Below are 20,359 nucleotides of genomic sequence, written 5' to 3'. Positions count from 1 at the left end.
CATAGGAAGTTCTCTCATGTGTAAAGGACATTTTATGTTTTCTGGGCAATTCCAGGGAGTGATAGTTAAGAGGACTGATTCTGATTAATATGTAAAAGCTATTATTAAATTACTTCTATCTGAAAATGGACTGGGCTATCTCTTGAGTTAATGAGTTTACTGTAGTTAAGAGTAGTTAAGCCACATCAAATGGTAGGTTGATAGAGTGGTTTAGACCCTACTCAAAGTGTGGTCTTATCTGGGAGTTGTTAGAGGTACAAAATCTCATGGTTTACCCCAGTTCTAGTGAATCAGAATCTACAATTTAACAAGATCCATTGGTGATCTGTATGCACCCTGTGTTTGAGAACTAGTGCTCCAGTAGACATCTAATGAATCATCTAATTGTTCTTATACTTAATTCTTATAGGATTGTGTTGTGATGCAGAACTTGAGTAACAGTCTAGAAGAGAAGGAGGAAATACATGAGCATGGCCTCACATTCCACTGTGGGGCTGCTAACTGAAGTAAATGCTACTCTAGAAGAAAAGATTCTGTTTCCTGAATATTGTACTTAATTTAAGTAAGCTGGCATTTGAATACTACTTCTTTAGTTAGCTTTGGACTCTTTGTGTTAACCAAAAATGAAATATACCTCTTAGATTTCTTGCACTACCTCTCCAAGATACTTGCATTAACCCCCATATTAAACCCAATGTTTAACCCTTCTCCCAGTTCCCTCCTCCATGCCCTCTTCCGGTTCACTAAAACTAGGATATGCTAATTTCCCTCACTGAAACATTTCCTTTTTGTTTAGGTACTGGTTTCGTCTCCTGCTTTCTCCCTATACCTGGTTGGATGGGTTTGTATCAATGGAGAGTAGCGGCAGAAGGAAAGAATAGGTAAAGGGATGTGTAGGTATAGGGGGAACTGGAACGCGTTCTAGAAACCAGACTTCGCCCAAAGCTGAAATTTACTAGGGCAGGGAGTACTAAACACACACCCCTTATAGCCAAAGCAGTGAATGGAGAGGAGCTGGAGAGGTAGTGAGAAGTGACAGATGCCACCACACCCTAGCTTGACTCAGGTCAGCCGTGACTACCATGCCCTGGTCCTGGGAGCAGGAAGCTGCTTAAAGAAATGACAAGCACGGAAGGCCAGAGAGCCAGAAGGTGCCCAAGCGCATTCATTCGCCTTCCCCCAGCGTGGGCGGTCACACGCTTCCCTGTAGAGACCATTGTGCGGGGGAAGCCCGGACGAGGAAGAGCGTCTCCCCTGCCCACACCTGCCCATCCCCAGCCCTTGGCTTCTCCGGGTGCACTGGGAGCAGCGCCAGCGCCGGCAGCCCGGGAGCGGCTTTGAGGGAGTCGTGTGTATCCGCGAGCGCGTGTGCGTGAGGAGGAGAGCAAAGACGTGATTACTTCAGAATTTATTTAAGGGCCGGTGGAAACCACTGCAGCAGCTTCCAGGGGAAGCCCTTGTTCCAGAGGAAGAGGAGGTGGCGGCTGCCAAGGAGAGGTGGGGGGAGAGACCGAGGAGGAGGAGCCCCGGCAGCCACAGCACGAGGCAAGTGAGGAGCGAAGATGCTGTAGCAGCCGCACCGGCTCCCAGCAGGTTGGTTCCTCCGGCCGACTGATGCAAGCAACGAGGCTTGCAAAGAGGCTGGGAGGAGAAACTGGGTGTGGGGGGCCGACTGTTTGCCTTTCCGGAGAAGAGGCGCCTCTTTTGAGTTCAGTGAGACACCCTAGCGCAGAAAGAGTCCGGGGGCCAGGAGAGGACCCGTCGTGCTTCCCGCATCCCTGGGGACTCGCTTCCCCTTAGCTTTCCAACTCGCGACGTTCGCCTTAAACTCCGGAGGGGCTCCGGGAGGGGGACTGGGTGGAGAACTTCTCTTCCAGATACTCCTCACGCCTTTCCCCAAAGCTCACGTTTGGAGGGACACCCTCCGGGTGGCCTGGACGCGGAGGGGGAGCAGTGTGGCTTGGTTAAGTTTCTATAAGTCAAACCCAGTCCCCAGCTCCCGGCTCCCCGCCCCGGGTCTCCAGCTGCACGCGCGGAGTCCAGGCTGCTCCGGCAAAGGGGCCGCTACTGCTTTAAGAGCCGCCTCCCCCTCTCCTCCCTTTGACAATGGTCTGAACCGAGCTCTGCTTCCCAAAGCAAAATTTGTAATATGCCATTTTTCCGATGGACGCTTCTCCTTTGGACTGCTGACGGAGCCGCGGGAAGATGCCGGCTTGCTGCCACGCCACCCAGCCGGGGCACGTTCCGGGAGGGCGCCGGGGCACTCGAGTGTCTAAGCTGCCTTTCTCCTCCGGTTGCTAGGGAAATGGTCCAGGAGTGCCGGGCGTGAGCTTCCCCTCTCGTCAAGCCTGAGACTGCGGTTGTCATTGATCTATTGAAGAAGCAAGACCCGAAATTACAGACATTAGGTACAGAAACTGTGCTTGAGTTACAAGGTTTCCCTTCCGCTTTATTTTTTTTACCACCCTCTACCTCCCCGGCCCCACCCCGCCCCCAGGGAAGATGAGATGCAAATTCCTCCTTGCCAATTACTGTTCCATACCTTTTGCTTTCCACCCCCATCCTCTCCCTTCTCCTATTTCTCCACCTCCTCCCTACTTGGCTCTCTCTTGCTGGGCGAGAGATAAAGAATTTTAGTGTGGAAATTATTAAGTCAACTTCAGGGTGGTGGGGGGGGGGTGTGGCTGAGCGATAACTGTCCAGCCGTGTGGCTAGAGCTGCTCTTGGCCATCGGTAAAGAAAGTGCAAAATGCTTCTATTAGAGGTGATAATAATATTTCCTGAGGACAGGGAAGATTTCAAAGAGTTAAATAGGAGGAGGAATATTCATGTAATGTAATCAGACAATGGCTAGGATTTCTCTCACCGAATTACTCCTTGTGGGTTAAGTGAGGTGGAGCTGGGTTGGTTCTTAAGACTAAATCTTTGAAGAGGAAACTAACTACCGAGAATAATCGCATCTTTGCCTGTAGGAGGGTCTAAATCCCAGTGATCTGCTTCTATGAAGTGATTCATTGACAGAAAAAAAGCCTTTTGTAACACTATCATATTTGAATAGGTACTGCTTGAGAGGCATATATTGCTAAGAAGCACACTGCATCTCGAAAGCCCTTGGGCAATGACTCCAGTGGGCATTCAAAACTTTTATTTTGAAATCTGAGAGATTTGGAAGACAGTCAAGGTTATGTACTAAGAGTAAGGGAGTTGGTTTTCCTGGTATCAAATTCTTCAAGCTAAATTTAAGCACCGGGATAATTAAATCAATATTTTATTATTTTTTCTTCTCACAACAAAATAAATATCTCTAGGTCTTAAAACCTTCAGTAATTAATGAAAAAGGCATCAACATTTAGAAAAGGATAACAATTCATATATCCATTTGACTTTGGGGAGGGGTGCCGAAAAGGCAAATATCAAAGTGAGCTGTTAGGACGTCCTTCCTGGTTTTTCAGGAATTATGTGATACAATACAACTTTTAATACTGAAAATGATTGTGAAAGTTAAAAGTGGCATATGAGGATGAAGTACACTAGAGGGTAAATAGCCTCTGGAAGTTGCTTCAGATGTCCGTTCTATAAGAGGGTGTTGAACATTGTAGATTTTTAATTGATTTTAATATCTAAATATGCATTTAAGAAATAGGTTAGACTGTATTTTCAGGATTATGCAAGACAAGTATTTTGTAATTTATATTAGAATCCGAGTTCTATTGCAAGAACAAAGCTAGTTCATGAAAGTGACCTTTATTTTTTGTAGAAAATTTTTTTCTCCTAGTTTTGATGACAAGATTTTAGATTTACTCATTTGGGTTGACTGTTGGTGGAGAAAAAGCAGAGGAATTCATTTTATTTCCTAAGTAACTTTAGCATAGCTTGATTTTTCCCAGTTGGATTTGAAGAGTTCAGAGTACCCACCGGAATTAAAACTTTAGGCATGGAATCAGAATGAATCGTAAAGGCACAATATTCTTTCTGCAAAGGTGAATGTTGGTCACCTTATAAAATAAATAAATACTTGTATTTGTAATTGTCCTTTAAATTTTACTGTGTGATCTCAGTCAAGTATTCTATTGGAGACTTACAATGGGCTTGTTTTAAAAAAAAAAAAATCATGGATTCTTATCCCTACTTACAGAAGAGAAAACTGAAGTTTTGAGAGGTGATGTGACTTGTTCTGGTTCCAATGCTACAGGAGTGGAATTGAATCAAGTTGAGTGTAGAATTAATAGACTAAGACCCTAAGTCCCTAAGCTGCTTCTCATCATAGTATCTTTGGACTGACTAATTCAGAGACCAGCTTTTATACTGATATAAGAGTCTAAAGTCTGTGAATGTCTAATATCTCATGGTGGCAACAAGCCTTTGTTAGAATTAGGGTCATGTATTCAGAAGGAAGTTGTAGCTGCAATTATGCTTTTCCTTGGAATTTAAACCTTTTTATAAGTAATTCAGAGTGAAGATGTGCTAATGGCTTTTTTCCAAGAAGGAGATGTTTTAAAATACAGATTTAGGAATGTTTAAGTAACCCTAAAATGTAAACCTTGCAAGTGTTTTGGCACAAATTGTCACAGTGCAATCATTTCCTCTCCCAGTATTTTGTTTTAACCTTAAATGTCAAAAAGAAACACATTGGCTTCTGGTAATGATTTCTCAGAATGACACAGCTGTTCAGTGTGTGGATTTTCATGCGTGACATGTGAACTAATTGTTTTTAATATTCAAATGTGTTAGAACAGTTTTTTTTTTTCCAATTCCTTTTCAATTAATGTAAAGAAAATGTATAGCAGTTAGAAAAGAGTCTCTTTTTTCCAGGTTTGTGATAATGTTTAAATAATATTCAAACTGAGAAAAACACACAAAAAAATACTATTTTTTCATCCATTAGGTGGTTAGCGACAGTAACAATGCACGAATGTGTGTGTGTGTGTGTGTACATGCATGCGTGTGCACTCACATGTGCGTTTAAATAAATCTTACGTATCTATTCTGTTACCTATTTTAGAGTGATTTAACAAGTCAAATATTTGCCTTCAGGTAGCCCAGTGTTTTGAGTGATGAGCAATAATTCAAAGTATTATCTTAAATTATCCTAAAATTCATACGCCCCTGTAATTTTTTTTACATAGGATATCAGTAAGAAAATACTTTCCTTTTATCTTTTAAAAAGTTTCCCCTAGTTTTCAGGGGGCCCTGACCAAATCATTCATATAATTGAATTTATCTCTTCAATAACCCAATTTATTTGAAGAATCACATAAAAGTATTAACTATTGAGCTGTTAAGTCTTGACATTTTATTTGACTATATCACCAGAAATATTTTCCTAATGGACAGGAATATATAGGCAGAAAAATGAATTGACCTTGCATTATAAAACCAAAGAATGCTCCAGGATCAACAGCCAAACCAGCATTTCTCCACATCAGCCTTCTGCAAAACCAACCCCTCTAATTAATAGCTCCTGGCCTCAGTACAACAGCTGAAATTGAGATGGGTTTGATTCTTTTTTGAACACAAGATAAAAGATAAAGGAAAAAATGAGATAATTTCTGATTTTTTAAAATGTCATACAGTAGATCAGTGTTGCATCTTGAAGTCTGTTGTCTATTATAAATCAAATTAAATGATTTAAAAAATATTCTGAATAGTTCATTTATTTCATGACTGAAAGCTTGTGATTAACAGCTGAGATGTGAAGTAACTACATTAGCTAATGTAATTTATGGTTTCTGTTTTGGGGAATATTTGAGAGTGTTATTTTGTATTGTTTGGATGGAAAACTGACAATGCAGTTCACAGGAAACAAAAGAATATTAGGGGCAATTATAATAACCTAAACAACCTCAGTCTATTTCATAGAGCTTACATTTAATTTAGTCAATATCACTTTGTCTACTCTGTGTAGATTACCTTAACAATTTAGCACATAAAAGTGATAAAATGGGAGTTGTAAAGTCAAGAAACTTTAAACTAGTTGAAAAAAACCTGTTGATAAAATCTGAAAAAAAGTAAAAACTGATTATTATATAAAATGAATACTTAATTATTTGTAGATTCCCTAAATGCAAGAGTGAACATTAATTCATTCAATTATTTAAGTCATTCAAAAATCAATTACTTCCTACCCATGAAGTGCTAGACACTGTGCTTGCTTTTAACAATATAACAAATAAGGGTAAGATGGTGGTATTTGCTGTAAGAGATTTGTAAACTTACAGGGGTAGAAAGGTGATCAACTAGTAAGTTGAATAACATGCTACTATAAATTGAATTGGAGGAATAAATCATGAAAAAAAACAGCAAATCTTTTTTTTTTTTTTAAGATTTTATTTATTCATTTGACAGAGAGAGAGGGAGCACAAGCAGGGGGAGTGGGAGAGGGAGAAGCAGGCTTCCCACTGAGCAGGGAGCCCGATGCGGGGCTTGATCCGAGGACCCTGTGATCATGACCCGAGCCGAAGGTGGACACTTAATGACTGAGCCACCCAGGTGCCCCAAAAAACACCAAATCTTTGAGAAGTAGGTGGAACCAACCTGTATTTTGTAGGTAGGAGCTTTATACATTATCAATAAATGGGAAAGGATATAGATTGGAGGAAGTCAATGAATCATATTTCATTGAGTTCAAAATATTTAGTGTGGTTGGAGTTGGGGCAGTGGGTAGGGGAAAAAAAGAGACAATTAGGCTAATGAGCAGCAGAGTTTGGTGAGTTGAGGGTCAGTTGGTTTCTTTACTAAGACTTCCTTCCTCTTTACTTCCTTTAAGCAATGATGTGTGAAGTGATGCCCACGATTAACGAGGACACCCCAATGAGCCAAAGGGGGTCCCAAAGCAGTGGCTCGGACTCAGACTCCCATTTTGAGCAGCTGATGGTGAATATGCTAGATGAAAGGGACCGTCTTCTAGACACCCTTCGGGAGACCCAAGAAAGCCTCTCACTTGCCCAGCAAAGACTGCAGGATGTCATCTATGACCGAGATTCACTCCAGCGACAGCTCAATTCAGCCCTGCCACAGGTATGCTTCCTGGTAGTACTTGTCCTTCCTATTGCAATTGCAAAAGTGACAAAACTTAAATAAGCTGTGCTTTATTTCTATTCTTATAATTATCTTTTCCCTTAAATTATATGATATGCATGTTTTGGTGAGAAAAATATAAAAATAGATTATTAGTTCACATAAAAATCTTACCCCAAATTTGTGGTATGTTGGTGATGGTGGGTGTGAAGGCTGAGTTCCTGTCTGGTCTCTCTTTTTTTTTTTTGAAAATTTTATCTGTATGTTTTGATGGGCCTGTCAGCTGTTGATCAGCATTCAACTGCCCAAACGTGGGAATAGTTTTCTCCTTCTTGCTCTTTAAACAGTATTATGACATTTGGAAATATGTATTTTCCATTTTTAGCTGTGTGGTCTGTCTTTGGAAGTGATTGTAGTTTGGAAGTCTGCTGTCCATTTATATTTTATTTGTCTTTCTTTAAAAATGCCTAACACCTGCTCAAAAATTCTTGGAATTATCATGTATTATCCTCTCTTCTCAAAAAACATTTCAACCAGTTTCTTTAAAAAATATTTAGGAAAATAGAGAAAAGGCAAAAGTTCAGCCTTATTCTCACAAACTTAAAATTGTTAGAGGTCTTTTGAAATATATGCTTGTCAAGCATCTTATGTTATAGGAAAATATATCATTTTAAGGGTTTCAAGCTTATTTATATACAAAGTTAATTTTGAGACTCAATTTTCTTATTTAAGAACAGAAGACTTGTGTTTGTTTTAGATATGAGAAATATTATAGAATATGAATAAGATTTGCAATAATCACCCCAGTACACTATATTTTTCTTTTGAGTACAAATTTGATTGGCCCTCTACTTTAAGGACAGTATAGAAATGTTGAAGAGTTGACCTCTCTCCATGAAGTTATGTCTTGTGGCAAATATCTTTTCATGAATATTAAAAATTATATAATAAAAATTGATGAAATTCTAAACCCAGCTGTACTATTAACTTGAAGTGTGATGTTGAGATACTGAAGACTCTCAGAATGGAAAGGATCACCTAGAGTCCTTTATCACATCCCTATCAAGAAACCCTGTAGCCCTATATGAAGAACCCTTGTTCCATTCGTTTTCATTTTCAGTCAGCTTATCTTGTGTTAAGATGCAATACTATGTTCAGTAACTCTAACTGGTTTGTTTAAATACACAGAAAGAGTTGATTCATTTCAAAAGACAACTATCATATCTTCACCAATTATTATATTTTTCAAGGTTGACATTTCAGTCTTTGCAACTGTTCTTCATAAGGTGATTTTTGAAAGATCACCATCATGCTTACTCTCCTTTAAGATTATATGAGTTGCTTAATAGTGTTAAATTGGCTCCTGGACCCCTCAAACTATTCGTTATCTTCTGTGACAAGCATAGAATAAACAATCATTTTTCTTTCTGGATAGAGTGTTTTATTAAAGAAGCCTAGGATTACATTATACATGGCGGCAAGTTCAACATACTTTCAGTATGCCCTGGGACAGTAGTCACCTGAGGTTTATAATTGAGTTGCATAAATGCAGCATGCGTTCCCATTTTCCCTAAACTCTTATTGGAAGTTGATTCCTTGGTCCTATGTGTAGGACTATGCATATATCCCTCCTGCATTATCTTTGTGTATCTTATTCAAGCCTGATTCTGTCAGTTTGGATCCTAACACTATCAAACTGATTCTAAGAATAATTTAAATGTTTAAGTTATTTCTCTATCTGTAAAAAGAAGAGAGAACAAAGTATATTTGGGGAAAAGAGGAGAAAACTGGAAATGCTTTCATACATACTATATTGTGCAGATAAATCTTTTCTTAAAGGTACAATAATAAATTCTAGCAATTCTGTTGTATTGAATATCTTGATTATAGTAAAATCTAAAATTTTAAGTTTTGAATTTTAATTATACTTGTCTGTAATCTTTTGTTCAAAACCCCTGGGGTCAGTTGTATTTTAGAGTTCAGAATTTTCTTGATTTTTTTGTATGTAAATGATGTATATTATGGAACACTTCTCCAGATGGATTCTGGGAAGCACCTCATAATCATACATTTTTGTGTCTGAAGAGAATTCTATGAATATTCCCATTGCATGGGAAAAATAAAGACCATAAGTCTCTCATGTTAGTACAGGTCTAGTTTTGCACCAGTCAAGTTAGCAACACACTTAAAATGAAATATCAGTTTTCAAAGTATATGGGTTTTGGAATTACAGATTACAGATTATGAACCTGTACATTTAGATGGACATAGTTCCAAAGTCTTTTACAAATACTTTGACACTTTTTTTAATGTTAATTTGCATTTGACTATTATAAATATTTGAGTAACACTAGCAATCCACAGGTCCTTAAAGAGAATGATGGTCCTGTCATATTTTTAAAGCAAGCTTTTAATAATCTAGTCTGTACCTTAAGGGCCGTAGGTTTTCTGCAAGCAATAGAGTTATTCTTCTTTAATTGGTATCTTGAATCTTTTTGACTATTTTGTAAGCAGTGTGCCTATGCTGTTTGGTGGCATTAGCATTGGATATTTAGCTGGAAGGAGAAAATAACTATAAATGTGAGTTTTGAGGCATTAAACATTGCTGTCTGTAAAACATCAGATATTATGGATGTTAGGTTGCATCTCCATTGTTAAACCTTCAATGAGAGTTTACATTTATGTAAGTTGTGCAAATTCTCTTTGTAAATACAGAGTGAAGTGTGGACATAAACTGGTCCTGCCATTTGGATAGTGGCACTAGGCAGATTTATGTGTGAACTAACGACAAAAATTCATGGCTAGCAATATGTAAAATAAATTTTCTTTGCAGAAAAAAAACTACTACAGTAACATAAAAATGAAAATTATTGTAACAAACATGGGATAGAATTCAAAGCAGGGTCAAACTTTATGACATATTATGTTTTATACAATACTTTTAGGTGTTGGTGATTTAGTGCTTTGCTTTAGTCACTTTCTCTCTCAACATTGCTTTGTGAACAAATGTAGCAATGATTTTAACAATCCTAACCATGTAAAATATATTGTACCATGGTGTTTAGTTTTTCATATGTGACTGGGTGTTTAAAGAGTACTAATAATTCCATATCTCCAGGCCTGATGTTTCTAAGCTACACACTCGATTTTTTACCTTTCTTATGCACAGATGCATCTTAATGTTCCATAGAACCTCAGATTCAATGTGCCTCAAACTCAGTCATCCTCTGCCTCCTCTTTCCCATCCAAATATGGTGCTCAATCTCCTCACCCAGACACTGAAAGTCCTAAATTCAATCATCACTGGGCCATATTGTTTTTAACTCTTGAATAATTCTCAAATCTCTATTCTTTTCTGTTTTTTTTTTTTTTTTTGCACCTGGTCCCAAACTTCTTTTTCCATCTCCTAACATTTCCACTTTAGCTAATATGTCATGCCATGTGTTTGAATAATACACAAACTTCATGCTTTTCCAGCCCATGAAACTTCATGCTTTTCTAATATCTTCTTCATGCATATTCATCTATATGCCCATAATGTACTTCCTCAATGTCTTTGCCTCACTACTCGTCTTAACCAAGAATTTATCTCTTCCAGGAAGCCTTCTCAGAACCCCAGGCACATTTCCTCTGTGTTTCTTAGCCTTATCATTTCCCATTTTATCATCAAATTATCCCCTTATATGCCTGTTTCCTAACTTAGACTGTATGCCCTTAAGAATAGGAAAGTATCATAATCATCTACAATGCTCTGAACCAGTGGAGTACCAGGTCCGTAGTGAGGGCTTTTAAGGTAAAACCAGAATTAAATGCGTATTCATTTGGATGGAGAAGGAGCAATAAACTTGAAATAGGAAGATCTAGTTTGTATTGTGACTCTTTCATATATCAACTTGCATCAGGACTTCAGATTTCCATGCTACAAAAATCAGTTAATACTAACACCTCACAAGGTAGTTTGTGATGATTAAAGAAAATAACATAAGTAAAAACTAATTAATTTGTTGGGGCGCCTAGGTGGCTCAGTTGTTAAGCATCTGCCTTCGGCTCAGGTCATGATCCCGGAGTCCTGGGATCGAGCCCTGCATCAGGCTCCCCACTCAGCGGGAAGCCTGCTTCTCCCTCTCCCACTTCCTCTACTTGTGCTCCTGCTCTCGCTATTGTTCTCTCTGTCAAATAAATAAATAAAATATTAAAAACTAATTAATTTGTAATGCATTAAATATGAAAAGACTTGAGTCTGTTTATTCAGAATGCCAAAAGATAAATTAATTTCTATATATGTATATCAATGAGCATTAGAATAATTTACTAGGAATATTGATCAAATAGTATTAAATTTTTTGAAAACAGGACAGATATTTGTCAATTACTAATATACTTAGTAAGAATATTTAAAGGAAAGGGGAGGGAAGAAGTGAGTTTTCCATTTTTAAAAATCATTATTTATAAAAGTTTACAATTCTTTTTTAGCGCTTTTTTTTAGCATATATTGAGGGTCTTCTGTGTATTATTAAATTGTTATATATATTTGTAAAGGGGATAGGGAATAAGAGGAACATAATTTGGCTCCCAGAGAATTCAGGAAATAAAGTTGCTTAGAAAAAATATATAAATGGATCTAAATTAATATAGTACTAGAAGCTTATAGAAGTACTGAAAAAATTTTGAGCTATAATATTGACATATGATTAAATACAGAAAGTTTCATGTGTAAAGTGATATTAAAGAGGTATTTTCAAAAAATTTTGGAGGGGCTCCTGGTGGCTCAATAGGTTAAGCATCTGCCTTTGGCTCAGGTCATGATCTCCCTCTCCCTCTGCTGCTCCCCCTGCTTATGCTCTCTCTCTCTGTCAGATAAATAAATAAAATCTTTAAAAAAATGTTGGAAAGAATTCAAGGATATTCTTTCTATCCTAAATCAGAATCAAATAAGGAGAATAACTGACAGATATTTTTGTCAAAGAGTTGTAGGGTAGGAATGAAATTTTATATAGTGGCAGTGGAGGAATACGACCTGTTCATATATATGGTGACAGCTAACAATAGGAGTTTGTATATAGAATGATCAGTAGAATTTTGAGTGAACTGGTGATGAGGTAATAATGGAAAAATATTATTCTGCCATTTTGATTTAGATGGATTATATAACATACTCATCAGCTAGCTATCACTAAAATTATACTATGTAGAAAGACAAATACTGTATGATTTCACTCATATGTTGAATTTAAGAAACAAAACAAAAGAACAGAGGGGAAAAAAGAGAGAAATTGGCAAAGCAAGAAACAGATTCTTAACTGTAATGAACAAATTGATAGTTACTAGAAGGGAGGTTGGTGGGGGGATGGGTTTAAATAAGTGATGGAGGGGCGCCTGGGTGGCTCAGTCGTTAAGCGTCTGCCTTCGGCTCAGGTCATGATCCCAGGGTCCTGGGATCGAGCCCCACATCGGGCTCCCTGCTCCGCGGGAAGCCTGCTTCTCCCTCTCCCACTCCCCCTGCTGTGTTCCTTCTCTTGCTTTGTCTCTCTCTGTCAAATAAATAAATAAAATTCTTTATAAAAAAAAATAAAAAATAAATAAATAAATAAGTGATGGGGATTAAGGTATACACTTTGATAAGCACTGGGTATTGTATGAAAGTGTTGAATCACTATATTGTACACCTGAAACTAATATAACACTGTATGTTAACTAGCTGAAATTTTAATAAAAACTTAAAAAAAATAAAATTATGTTATGTAACAACACAAAACTGCACTATAAAATCTTGTGCAAAATTTTGGGTTTATGGAATTCAGCTGATCTTAACTTGGATTGGTTCATCTTGGCTAGCTCACTTATGCCATTGGTTAGCTGAAGGTTGGTTCAGTTAGCTGTATGTTAACTGGCTATTGTTTGATCCAGGATGACCTTGGCTGGACCAACTGGGGCCACCCAGCTCTATCCATGTGTGTAATCCTGCAATAGGCCAGCCCTGGCAGGTTCTCATAGTCATGGAAGAAGAGTAAGAGCAAAGCAGAAAAAAGCAAGTTCTTTTTAAGTTTCTTCTTGAGTCTTTTGGTAATACTTCATGGTCAATCCTAGAGACAGAGTGGAAAGCAATACGAAATTACATGGCAAAATTACAGGGAAGGTTGAAGCACAAGGACCACCACTGCAATTGGTCTACCACAAATATAAGCTAAAAGAGTCACTTGAGCCATTATTGTATTAGGGAGAGCATATCATGGTAATCTAATAGTTCTAGAGGGTTGTGGGAACTTGAAATAGGATTGTGAGCCTTGAATCTAAGAAAGACAATAGAAATGGAAAGAATATTGAGGAGAAAGGATAGACAAGGACTGGTAATAAACTGAATGGCCAAGACTTTGAAGTTGAATCAGAAGATCTGAATTTGAACTGGAGTTCCACTTATTAGCTGAGGGACCATTGGTAAGTAACTTGACTTCTCTGAAACTCAATTTCCTTAATTGGAAGGAGGGATGATATCTTCTCTTGGGAGTGGTTGAAAGGAGGTGTGTGTATATGCTTCAGAAACCCTGAATATTTAAAAATGTCAGGAGGCATTTTGCATAAATTGGGGTATGCTAGTAGTATACCCCAAAGAGGAATTAAGTTGAAAGAGGCTACTTGTGGAGAGCAGGAATATGTTTATATTTTGACATTTTAAAACACAAAGTATTTAAGTGACACCTTAATCACTTAAAAGAGAATCACTTTTATTCTGGAGGCAGACTACCTGAGTATCTTTTTTGGCTTGTAACTTACTAGCTCAATGACTTTGGTCAAAGTAGTTCATTCAAACAATGATAGAACCAGCCTTATAGGATCATTACAAGAAATGAATGAGCTGGAATGTGTCAAATGATCAATTCAGTGTCTCACAGATAGTACATGCTCAATAAATGTGAAATGCACCTATTAAGAAAAGAGAATAACTATAATAAGAGGGAGCAAAAGATGCAGCATCTTTGACGGGAGAAGGGATAAAATGCTTAGTGCAGTGGTATTAGGTTTCATTGAAAAGGAAAGAGCTCGATCCAGATGTTATCTTCTCAGCACGATACGAAGGGATGTTGTTTGAGTTAATCAAGGGACACGTGAGACTAGCCATTGAGGAAGTGGAAAATTTGGGGAAACCATTTAGCAGAGTGTAGTTAAGAATTCTTTTTTTTTTTTAAAGGTAAATAAAGGGACTTGCAAAATTTGGTCAAGATTGTAGAGAGTAAGGAGTTTTAGTGCTTTCAGTTTGTGCTAGTGTTCATTATTACCCAGTAAAATTGTGCAGTTAAGGTTGGCTAAGGATAATGATGATAATATCTATAGTAATAATAACAGCATCAATAGGTGCATTTCACAGGTAGGAGGTATGCTTCTTTCCTCCAATTAGTTATTTTCCCCTGGCCAAATGAAATGGTGTTCACAAGCAGCCTTTGTGTCTCATGATTTGTAAATAAATTTATATTATATTTGTATCTTTTATTTATATCTCTTTTTTAACCTTTGTAATCAAGCTTTTATCATCACCATTCTCTTAAAAATACACTCGTGTATGCTACCAGTGGATACATATTTTGCAATCTAGTGATTCTCTTTCATTCTTCATGCCCCTTGGCATCTCGGTGCCAAGCAATACTATTAATTATTTCATCTTGTAATTCCCATGTCCTAAATTCTTTATAGCCATTCCTTTTCTAGCTACTCGTTATGTTGTCCTTCATTACTGATTCTTTTCCCACATACCCCCATACACTTATTTACTCTCACACTCATCTTCATTTACTTCTGTTCTCCAATCTTATGCATTGCCCTTTCTGGTTAAAGCTAATACCTTCCTCTAAATCTTTGATGCCTTGTTCTCAAGTCCCTTTGATTATTATTTTTTCTCTGTATCTACTATCTTCAATTATTCTTGCTCTATCAACTGCCTTTTTTGTTAACATATTCAAATTTATTTCTTAAAAGGAAAAGTACAAGACCAACAAAAGAGTTACTTAACACCGTGTCTCTGCTTAGCCACCAATCTATCTTTTCTTTTCCTGACGCTTTATTTCGCAACTTGTCTGTTCTCACTGTCTCAGTTTCTTCATTTTCTATTCACTTTTGAGCAACTGACATCTGGCTTTCCCTCAGACTCCTTGCTCAAAATGATGTCACCAGTAGGCAGTTGATGAATGCAGTAGGTCTGTTTTATTAAAATTCACTGCAAAGTTTGACACTGTGATTTCTCCCTTCTCAAAGAGCAAAACAAAACAAAAAAAGCCAAACACCTTACTCTCTTAACTTATATGACACCACACTGTCTTGGTTTTTAAATTTTTTTTTGACTTTTTCTTCCCCATTTCTTTTTCTGTGAGCAGCTCCTCATTGATCCCCTCCTTAAATCTTAAATAATAAAGATATGATGAATAATAGCAATAGCTAATACTTCTGAACACTCCCACTATGCCAAACAGTGCTTTTTTAAGCATCCAGATATTCAAATGGGAGGCTTTCTGTCTTTCTCTTTAAAGGGAGGCTAATTAAGTGAGATGTAAGACTTTATTCACAGAGAGTGCTAAGACATAATCCAACTAGTAAGTCCAACATTAGTTCAGGCTCCATTTTTAAGACTCTACAGAGGTTGAGGTGGTAACCATTCCATGTATGAAGGCTGGGGTAATTACCCTTCAGTTGAGCCAAGTGAGATGAGCTTCAGGGAAAACACTTAAGAGAGCTTGATGTATTTCCTCCAGAAGCTGAAGGATATAGATTCTGATGTCTAAAAGACACAGCTGTGGCTATAGATGCCCCGCCTTTGTAGTAGATTAAAGGGTCGCATGGTAGGCAAGATTCAAGTACTCCAATGTAAAAAAAAAAAAAAAAAGTTGTTAATTTTTTGAAGCCCAGGTCCCCAGGTGGTAGGCAAGCTTCAAGTCCTCCAATGTAAAAAAAAAAAAAAAGTTGGTAATTTTTTGAAGCCTAGGTCCCCAGGTGGTGAATAATGAGAGACAAATTGGAGGATTGATTCCAAATAAGAAACTGAGAGTGAATCAAGTAAAACTGAGGAAAAGTGTTCTTTGAGAAAGTCATGAACCTACCCCAGAAGGGTCATTGATTGTATATTTGCCATTCAGAAAGCCCTGACCATAGCTGACAACTGTGTCAACCACATTCCACTGTGATCTTACATTCCAGTTTTAGGGTCAGGAACTGTTGCTATGAGTATAGGATGTCAGCATAAAGGGAGACCACCGTGTTCACATCCTCCATTGCAGACTTCAAAGCTTGAAATAAGCCTGAACTGAGTGAAAGGGGTGAGCTTTAGGTGGGATAGAAGCTTAGGGCTGTTCCTGTATGGAACGAGAACTATGAAATTGTTAGACTATTTAATTCCCAAACAAAAGGACAGATAGTTTATTTTCTAAGCATGAACAGAAAAACTAAGACACCTGCCTGAAATTCTGTTTGGGGTTCATTTCTTCACTTGAGGGAATCAGGAGACATAACAAACAATATTGATTTCTGAATCCAGCTCTTTCATTAAACTGGTTAGATGTATCATCTCAGTCAATCCTCACAACATTCCAATGAGGTCGTTATTATTATTCCCATTTTACAGATGATACAACCGAGGCACAGAGAGGTTAAGTAACTTGTTCAACACCACACAGTTGGTAAGTGGTACTCACCAGGATTTTATTCATGGCTTACTTTTGTTTTACTCTGAGCCATCTCCTTCATTTCATTATGCTCATTGGATATAAAGAAGTATTAAGCTTCTCTGGAAATCTTCGTTATGAGACATGGGCCATTGAAAGTATTTCTCATGTCTACTCCTAAGTTTTAATAAGGCAAACAACGTTATTATGAGTGAAATATGAAAAGATTATTAGAGCTCATACAATTATATAAACAATTATTTAAGGATCTCAAGTCTTTATAATATCATAACTTTACCTTTTAATGTATTGAGCATACTTTATAGCCATCAGATACTTTTTATAAGCAAGAAAGTATGGGTTGCATGGAAAAGTATTTAACAAGAAATAATAGTACGTGGATTTCAGTTTTACTTTGCTAAACCCCATGATACAAGAAAAGCATTGAACTTTTGAGACTTCTGTTTACTTACATGTGAAAGGGTAATTCTGGTTCTCTCTAATATGTTGAATACTTTTGCTAATTTCAAATGATGACAAAGGGCGTACCCTTTAGCTTTACTGATTTAATCATAACCATTTAATCAACACTTACGACTTCTACAACCAGTATTTTAGGGCCTACTCTGTGTCAGGTTCAACGCTTAGAGTGTAGTGTTGCTGATATTTATGCTTTATTTTACAACCTTGGCTAATTATGGTTCCTAGGAATATATTGTAATAAGAAGGTAAGGCGTATAATCCAGTGAATATCATGTCTATTTGTAAATTCTTTGTAACTGAGGATTATCTCTAGTTATTCCATTGCCTTTTATCCTCTAATGGAATGAACTGTCCACGTTCCTGGAAAAAAGGCAGTTCCCTCTCGTGTGTCCAGAAATCATCCCCTCTTGCTATTTCAGGACAAAACTTTTCCCCTTCTTTTCCTACATCATCAGTGTATCCATCTTTAGTGGGTTATAACCAACAATATTAAATGTTCTTATATTTCTCCCATCTTAAAAAAATTCTATTAACAACCTCACCTTGCTAAGTCACCACCCCATTTCTTTCCCTTTACAGCAAAAGTTACAAAAAATTATATACACTCATTATTTCTCATCTCTCTCCACATTTTCTTCATTTTCTCTTGAATTCACTCTAGCTGGGCATTTACCCCCTAAACTTCATCTACTCTGCTTTGTGAACATTATCTATAATCTCCACATTGCTAAATGCATTGGTCAATTCTCAGTCTCATTCCTGTTAGTCAGCAGTTACTACCCACTTTTCTGAAACACTTTCTTCATTTGGCTCTAGGGCAGCACACTTAGCTACTTTTCCTCCTGCCTCACTGGTCACTCCTCAGTGTTTGTTGTCGGACACTCCTGATCCTCCAGACCCATTAATGCTTGATGATTCCAGGACTCGGTACCTGTATCTTTTCTCTTCCCATCTGGGCTGACACAATTGATGATCTCTTCTATCTCCTGGCTCTCCATATCATCTAAGTGTTGATGACTCTGGAATTAACATTTCGAATCCACACATTTCTCATGACCTTCAGACTCCTATTGTCAAATGCAGAAATTTAGCATGTCCCAAATTGAGTTCATGATCTTCACTCACTCTTCTGCATCTCAATTAATAGCCACGTCAATCTTCTGTTGACCTAGGCCAAAACCTCAGTGTTTTCTTTCTTTCACACATTCAGTATTCCAACTCGCAGTAAAGTCTCTCCATTTTGTCTTCAGAATATATGTAGACTTGAACCCCAATAATCACTTCTACAGCTCCATCCTAGTCAGAGTCACCATCTCTTATCTGGATTAGACAGCATTTTCCTAACTGGCTCCTTGCTTATGTCCTGGTACTTCATCAGCCTGTTGCCAAAATAGCAACAAGAAAGATCCTGATTCTGATAAAAGGTAAGTCAAATTTTGTTTCACACCTGCTCAAATATCTGAGATCTCCCCTCCTCAGTGTAAAAGCCCAGGTCTTCAAATTAGCCTAAAGGTCTAACAGCTGCCCCCTTCCCTTTTTCTGTCTGATATCATCTCCTGCAGTTTTCTACCTCATTCACTCTACACCCACAATCCTGGTGTCCTTTGCTCTTCAACATGTCAGGCATTCGACTGCCTTAGGGACTTTGTACTGGCTATTCCCTAGGGCTGGAAGGTTGTCCCCCAAACAACCATGTGACTGGCTCTCTCAACTCTTCAGGGATTTTCTCAGATACCATCTCCTCAGTGTGGCCATGCCTGATCAATGTATTCAAAGTTAAAATAGCTCCCTCCTTAATATTTCCAATCCCTCTTTTCTGTTTCTTCTCCATAGCACTCATAACCATCCAACACAGTGTATACTTTATTTCTTTGCCTTGTTTATTGTGTATTTCTCTCTCCACTAGTCTCTGTTCCGTGAAGCCAGGGGATTCTTTTCTAATGGTTTACGGCTGCATTTTCTGCCCACAACAGTATCTGGCATGTCCTCTTGTTCAAAAGTACTAAATAATGAAATGAAAACAAAAGTCATTCTTTTGCTTGTTGAACATATTCTCTTTGGTATCTACTTTGTGCTTATTTGGTTAAGTCTCATATAGCCATATAAAAATTAGACAGCATATATTAAATATCTTGATAGAACAAGAAAACAAATCCAATTTATAGAGCAGTATGGCTAAGATGTTGACAGCACTAAAGTCCTAGTATATATGTCTGGTGTTGATATTACACCTCAAAGGTCCTTCTAGAATGAAGTGGGTTTTATGTCAAGAGACTGTGGCATTTTTAATATTTTATAAATCAGAGCAAGAGAGATCAGAATGTAAATGGCTTGCTTTGAAAGATAGTAGTCCAAGTTTTTTTTTTTACTTCAAATTCCATTTCTTTTCACACTTTCATGCCCTTTTATTAAAGAGTTTATTTCCTAAATTAAGCCAGCTTTCTTGAAAGAAGTGGTGTGGATAACTATGACACGCTATGATACTACTACCACTCTTTGAAATCTCTATCGGACTTTCATTTCATGGAAGGACAAAAATAAAAGTAGAATATTTTGGTTAGTTTTTATTTTTGAACAGTTTACCTTTTAATTATTGAGTCTTTTCCTTTCTTTCCTCTTTTTTTTTTTTGCTTGCTCTTATTCTCGTTCTCTCAGAAGGAATGATATCAACAGAAAAACAGCCATTAGTATTCTCAAGATGAATTTCTAACTTGAGTGTTCCACTAAATTTTATAGTCTAATTTGATGTACTTAATACTAGCATGCATATGATTAATTTGTTTTTATTAATCTTTGAAGAAAAATTTTAGATTCAATAACAGAGACATTGAAATTTACATTGTTTACTTTTTCTGGATCTTTCTCTTCAGGACCTTATGGCTCAAGACAGCAGCCATCACAATGTTCTAGTCTGGAAAAGAGAAAGAGTTTAGAACTATAGTTGTAGAATGCTTTACAAGCATGACTATCACACTCTATCTAATTATATTACACATCTTTGCGTTGATTTCTGCTACTTAATTAGTTTACAAAATGGTAGCTCTCTATTAACTTCTATATCATAGACCTTAGGAGGCACCTAAAATTTGTTGTCTGGTTACTTAACAGTCAAGATTATGTGAATAATTCTTAGTGAAGATTAGTATATCAAAGGAACATAGTGCTTGAATTTTAAATTATTCTTTGCATTGCAACTGAGTTTGTGACTCTAATTT

At 37.3% G+C, this 20,359-nt stretch overlaps 1 protein-coding gene across 7 annotated transcripts in view; it reads left to right on the top strand.

Annotated features, from left to right (window-relative positions):
• The first annotated feature begins 2,383 nt into the window (after nt 1-2,383).
• Nucleotides 2,384-20,359, top strand: part of PPFIA2 (PPFI scaffold protein A2) — a 462,519-nt gene continuing 444,543 nt past the window's right edge. For 6 of the 7 annotated variants that reach the window (XM_028105432.1, XM_088025651.1, XM_028105431.2 and 3 more), the window contains exon 1: nt 6,769-7,017. In XM_028105432.1, coding sequence (XP_027961233.1) covers nt 6,769-7,017 — 249 coding nt within the window. Of the gene's footprint in view, nt 2,409-6,766; nt 7,018-20,359 lie in introns of those variants that run through there. The other variant, XM_088025652.1, reaches the window with a different exon arrangement.

The sequence above is a fragment of the Eumetopias jubatus genome, unplaced genomic scaffold (genome assembly GCF_037043125.1).
Source record: "Eumetopias jubatus isolate StellerSeaLion01/CBP00866 unplaced genomic scaffold, mEumJub1_p1.0 scaffold_8, whole genome shotgun sequence".
NCBI classification, from domain to species: Eukaryota; Metazoa; Chordata; class Mammalia; order Carnivora; family Otariidae; genus Eumetopias; species Eumetopias jubatus.
This window is presented reverse-complemented; position numbering and strand designations above follow the sequence as displayed.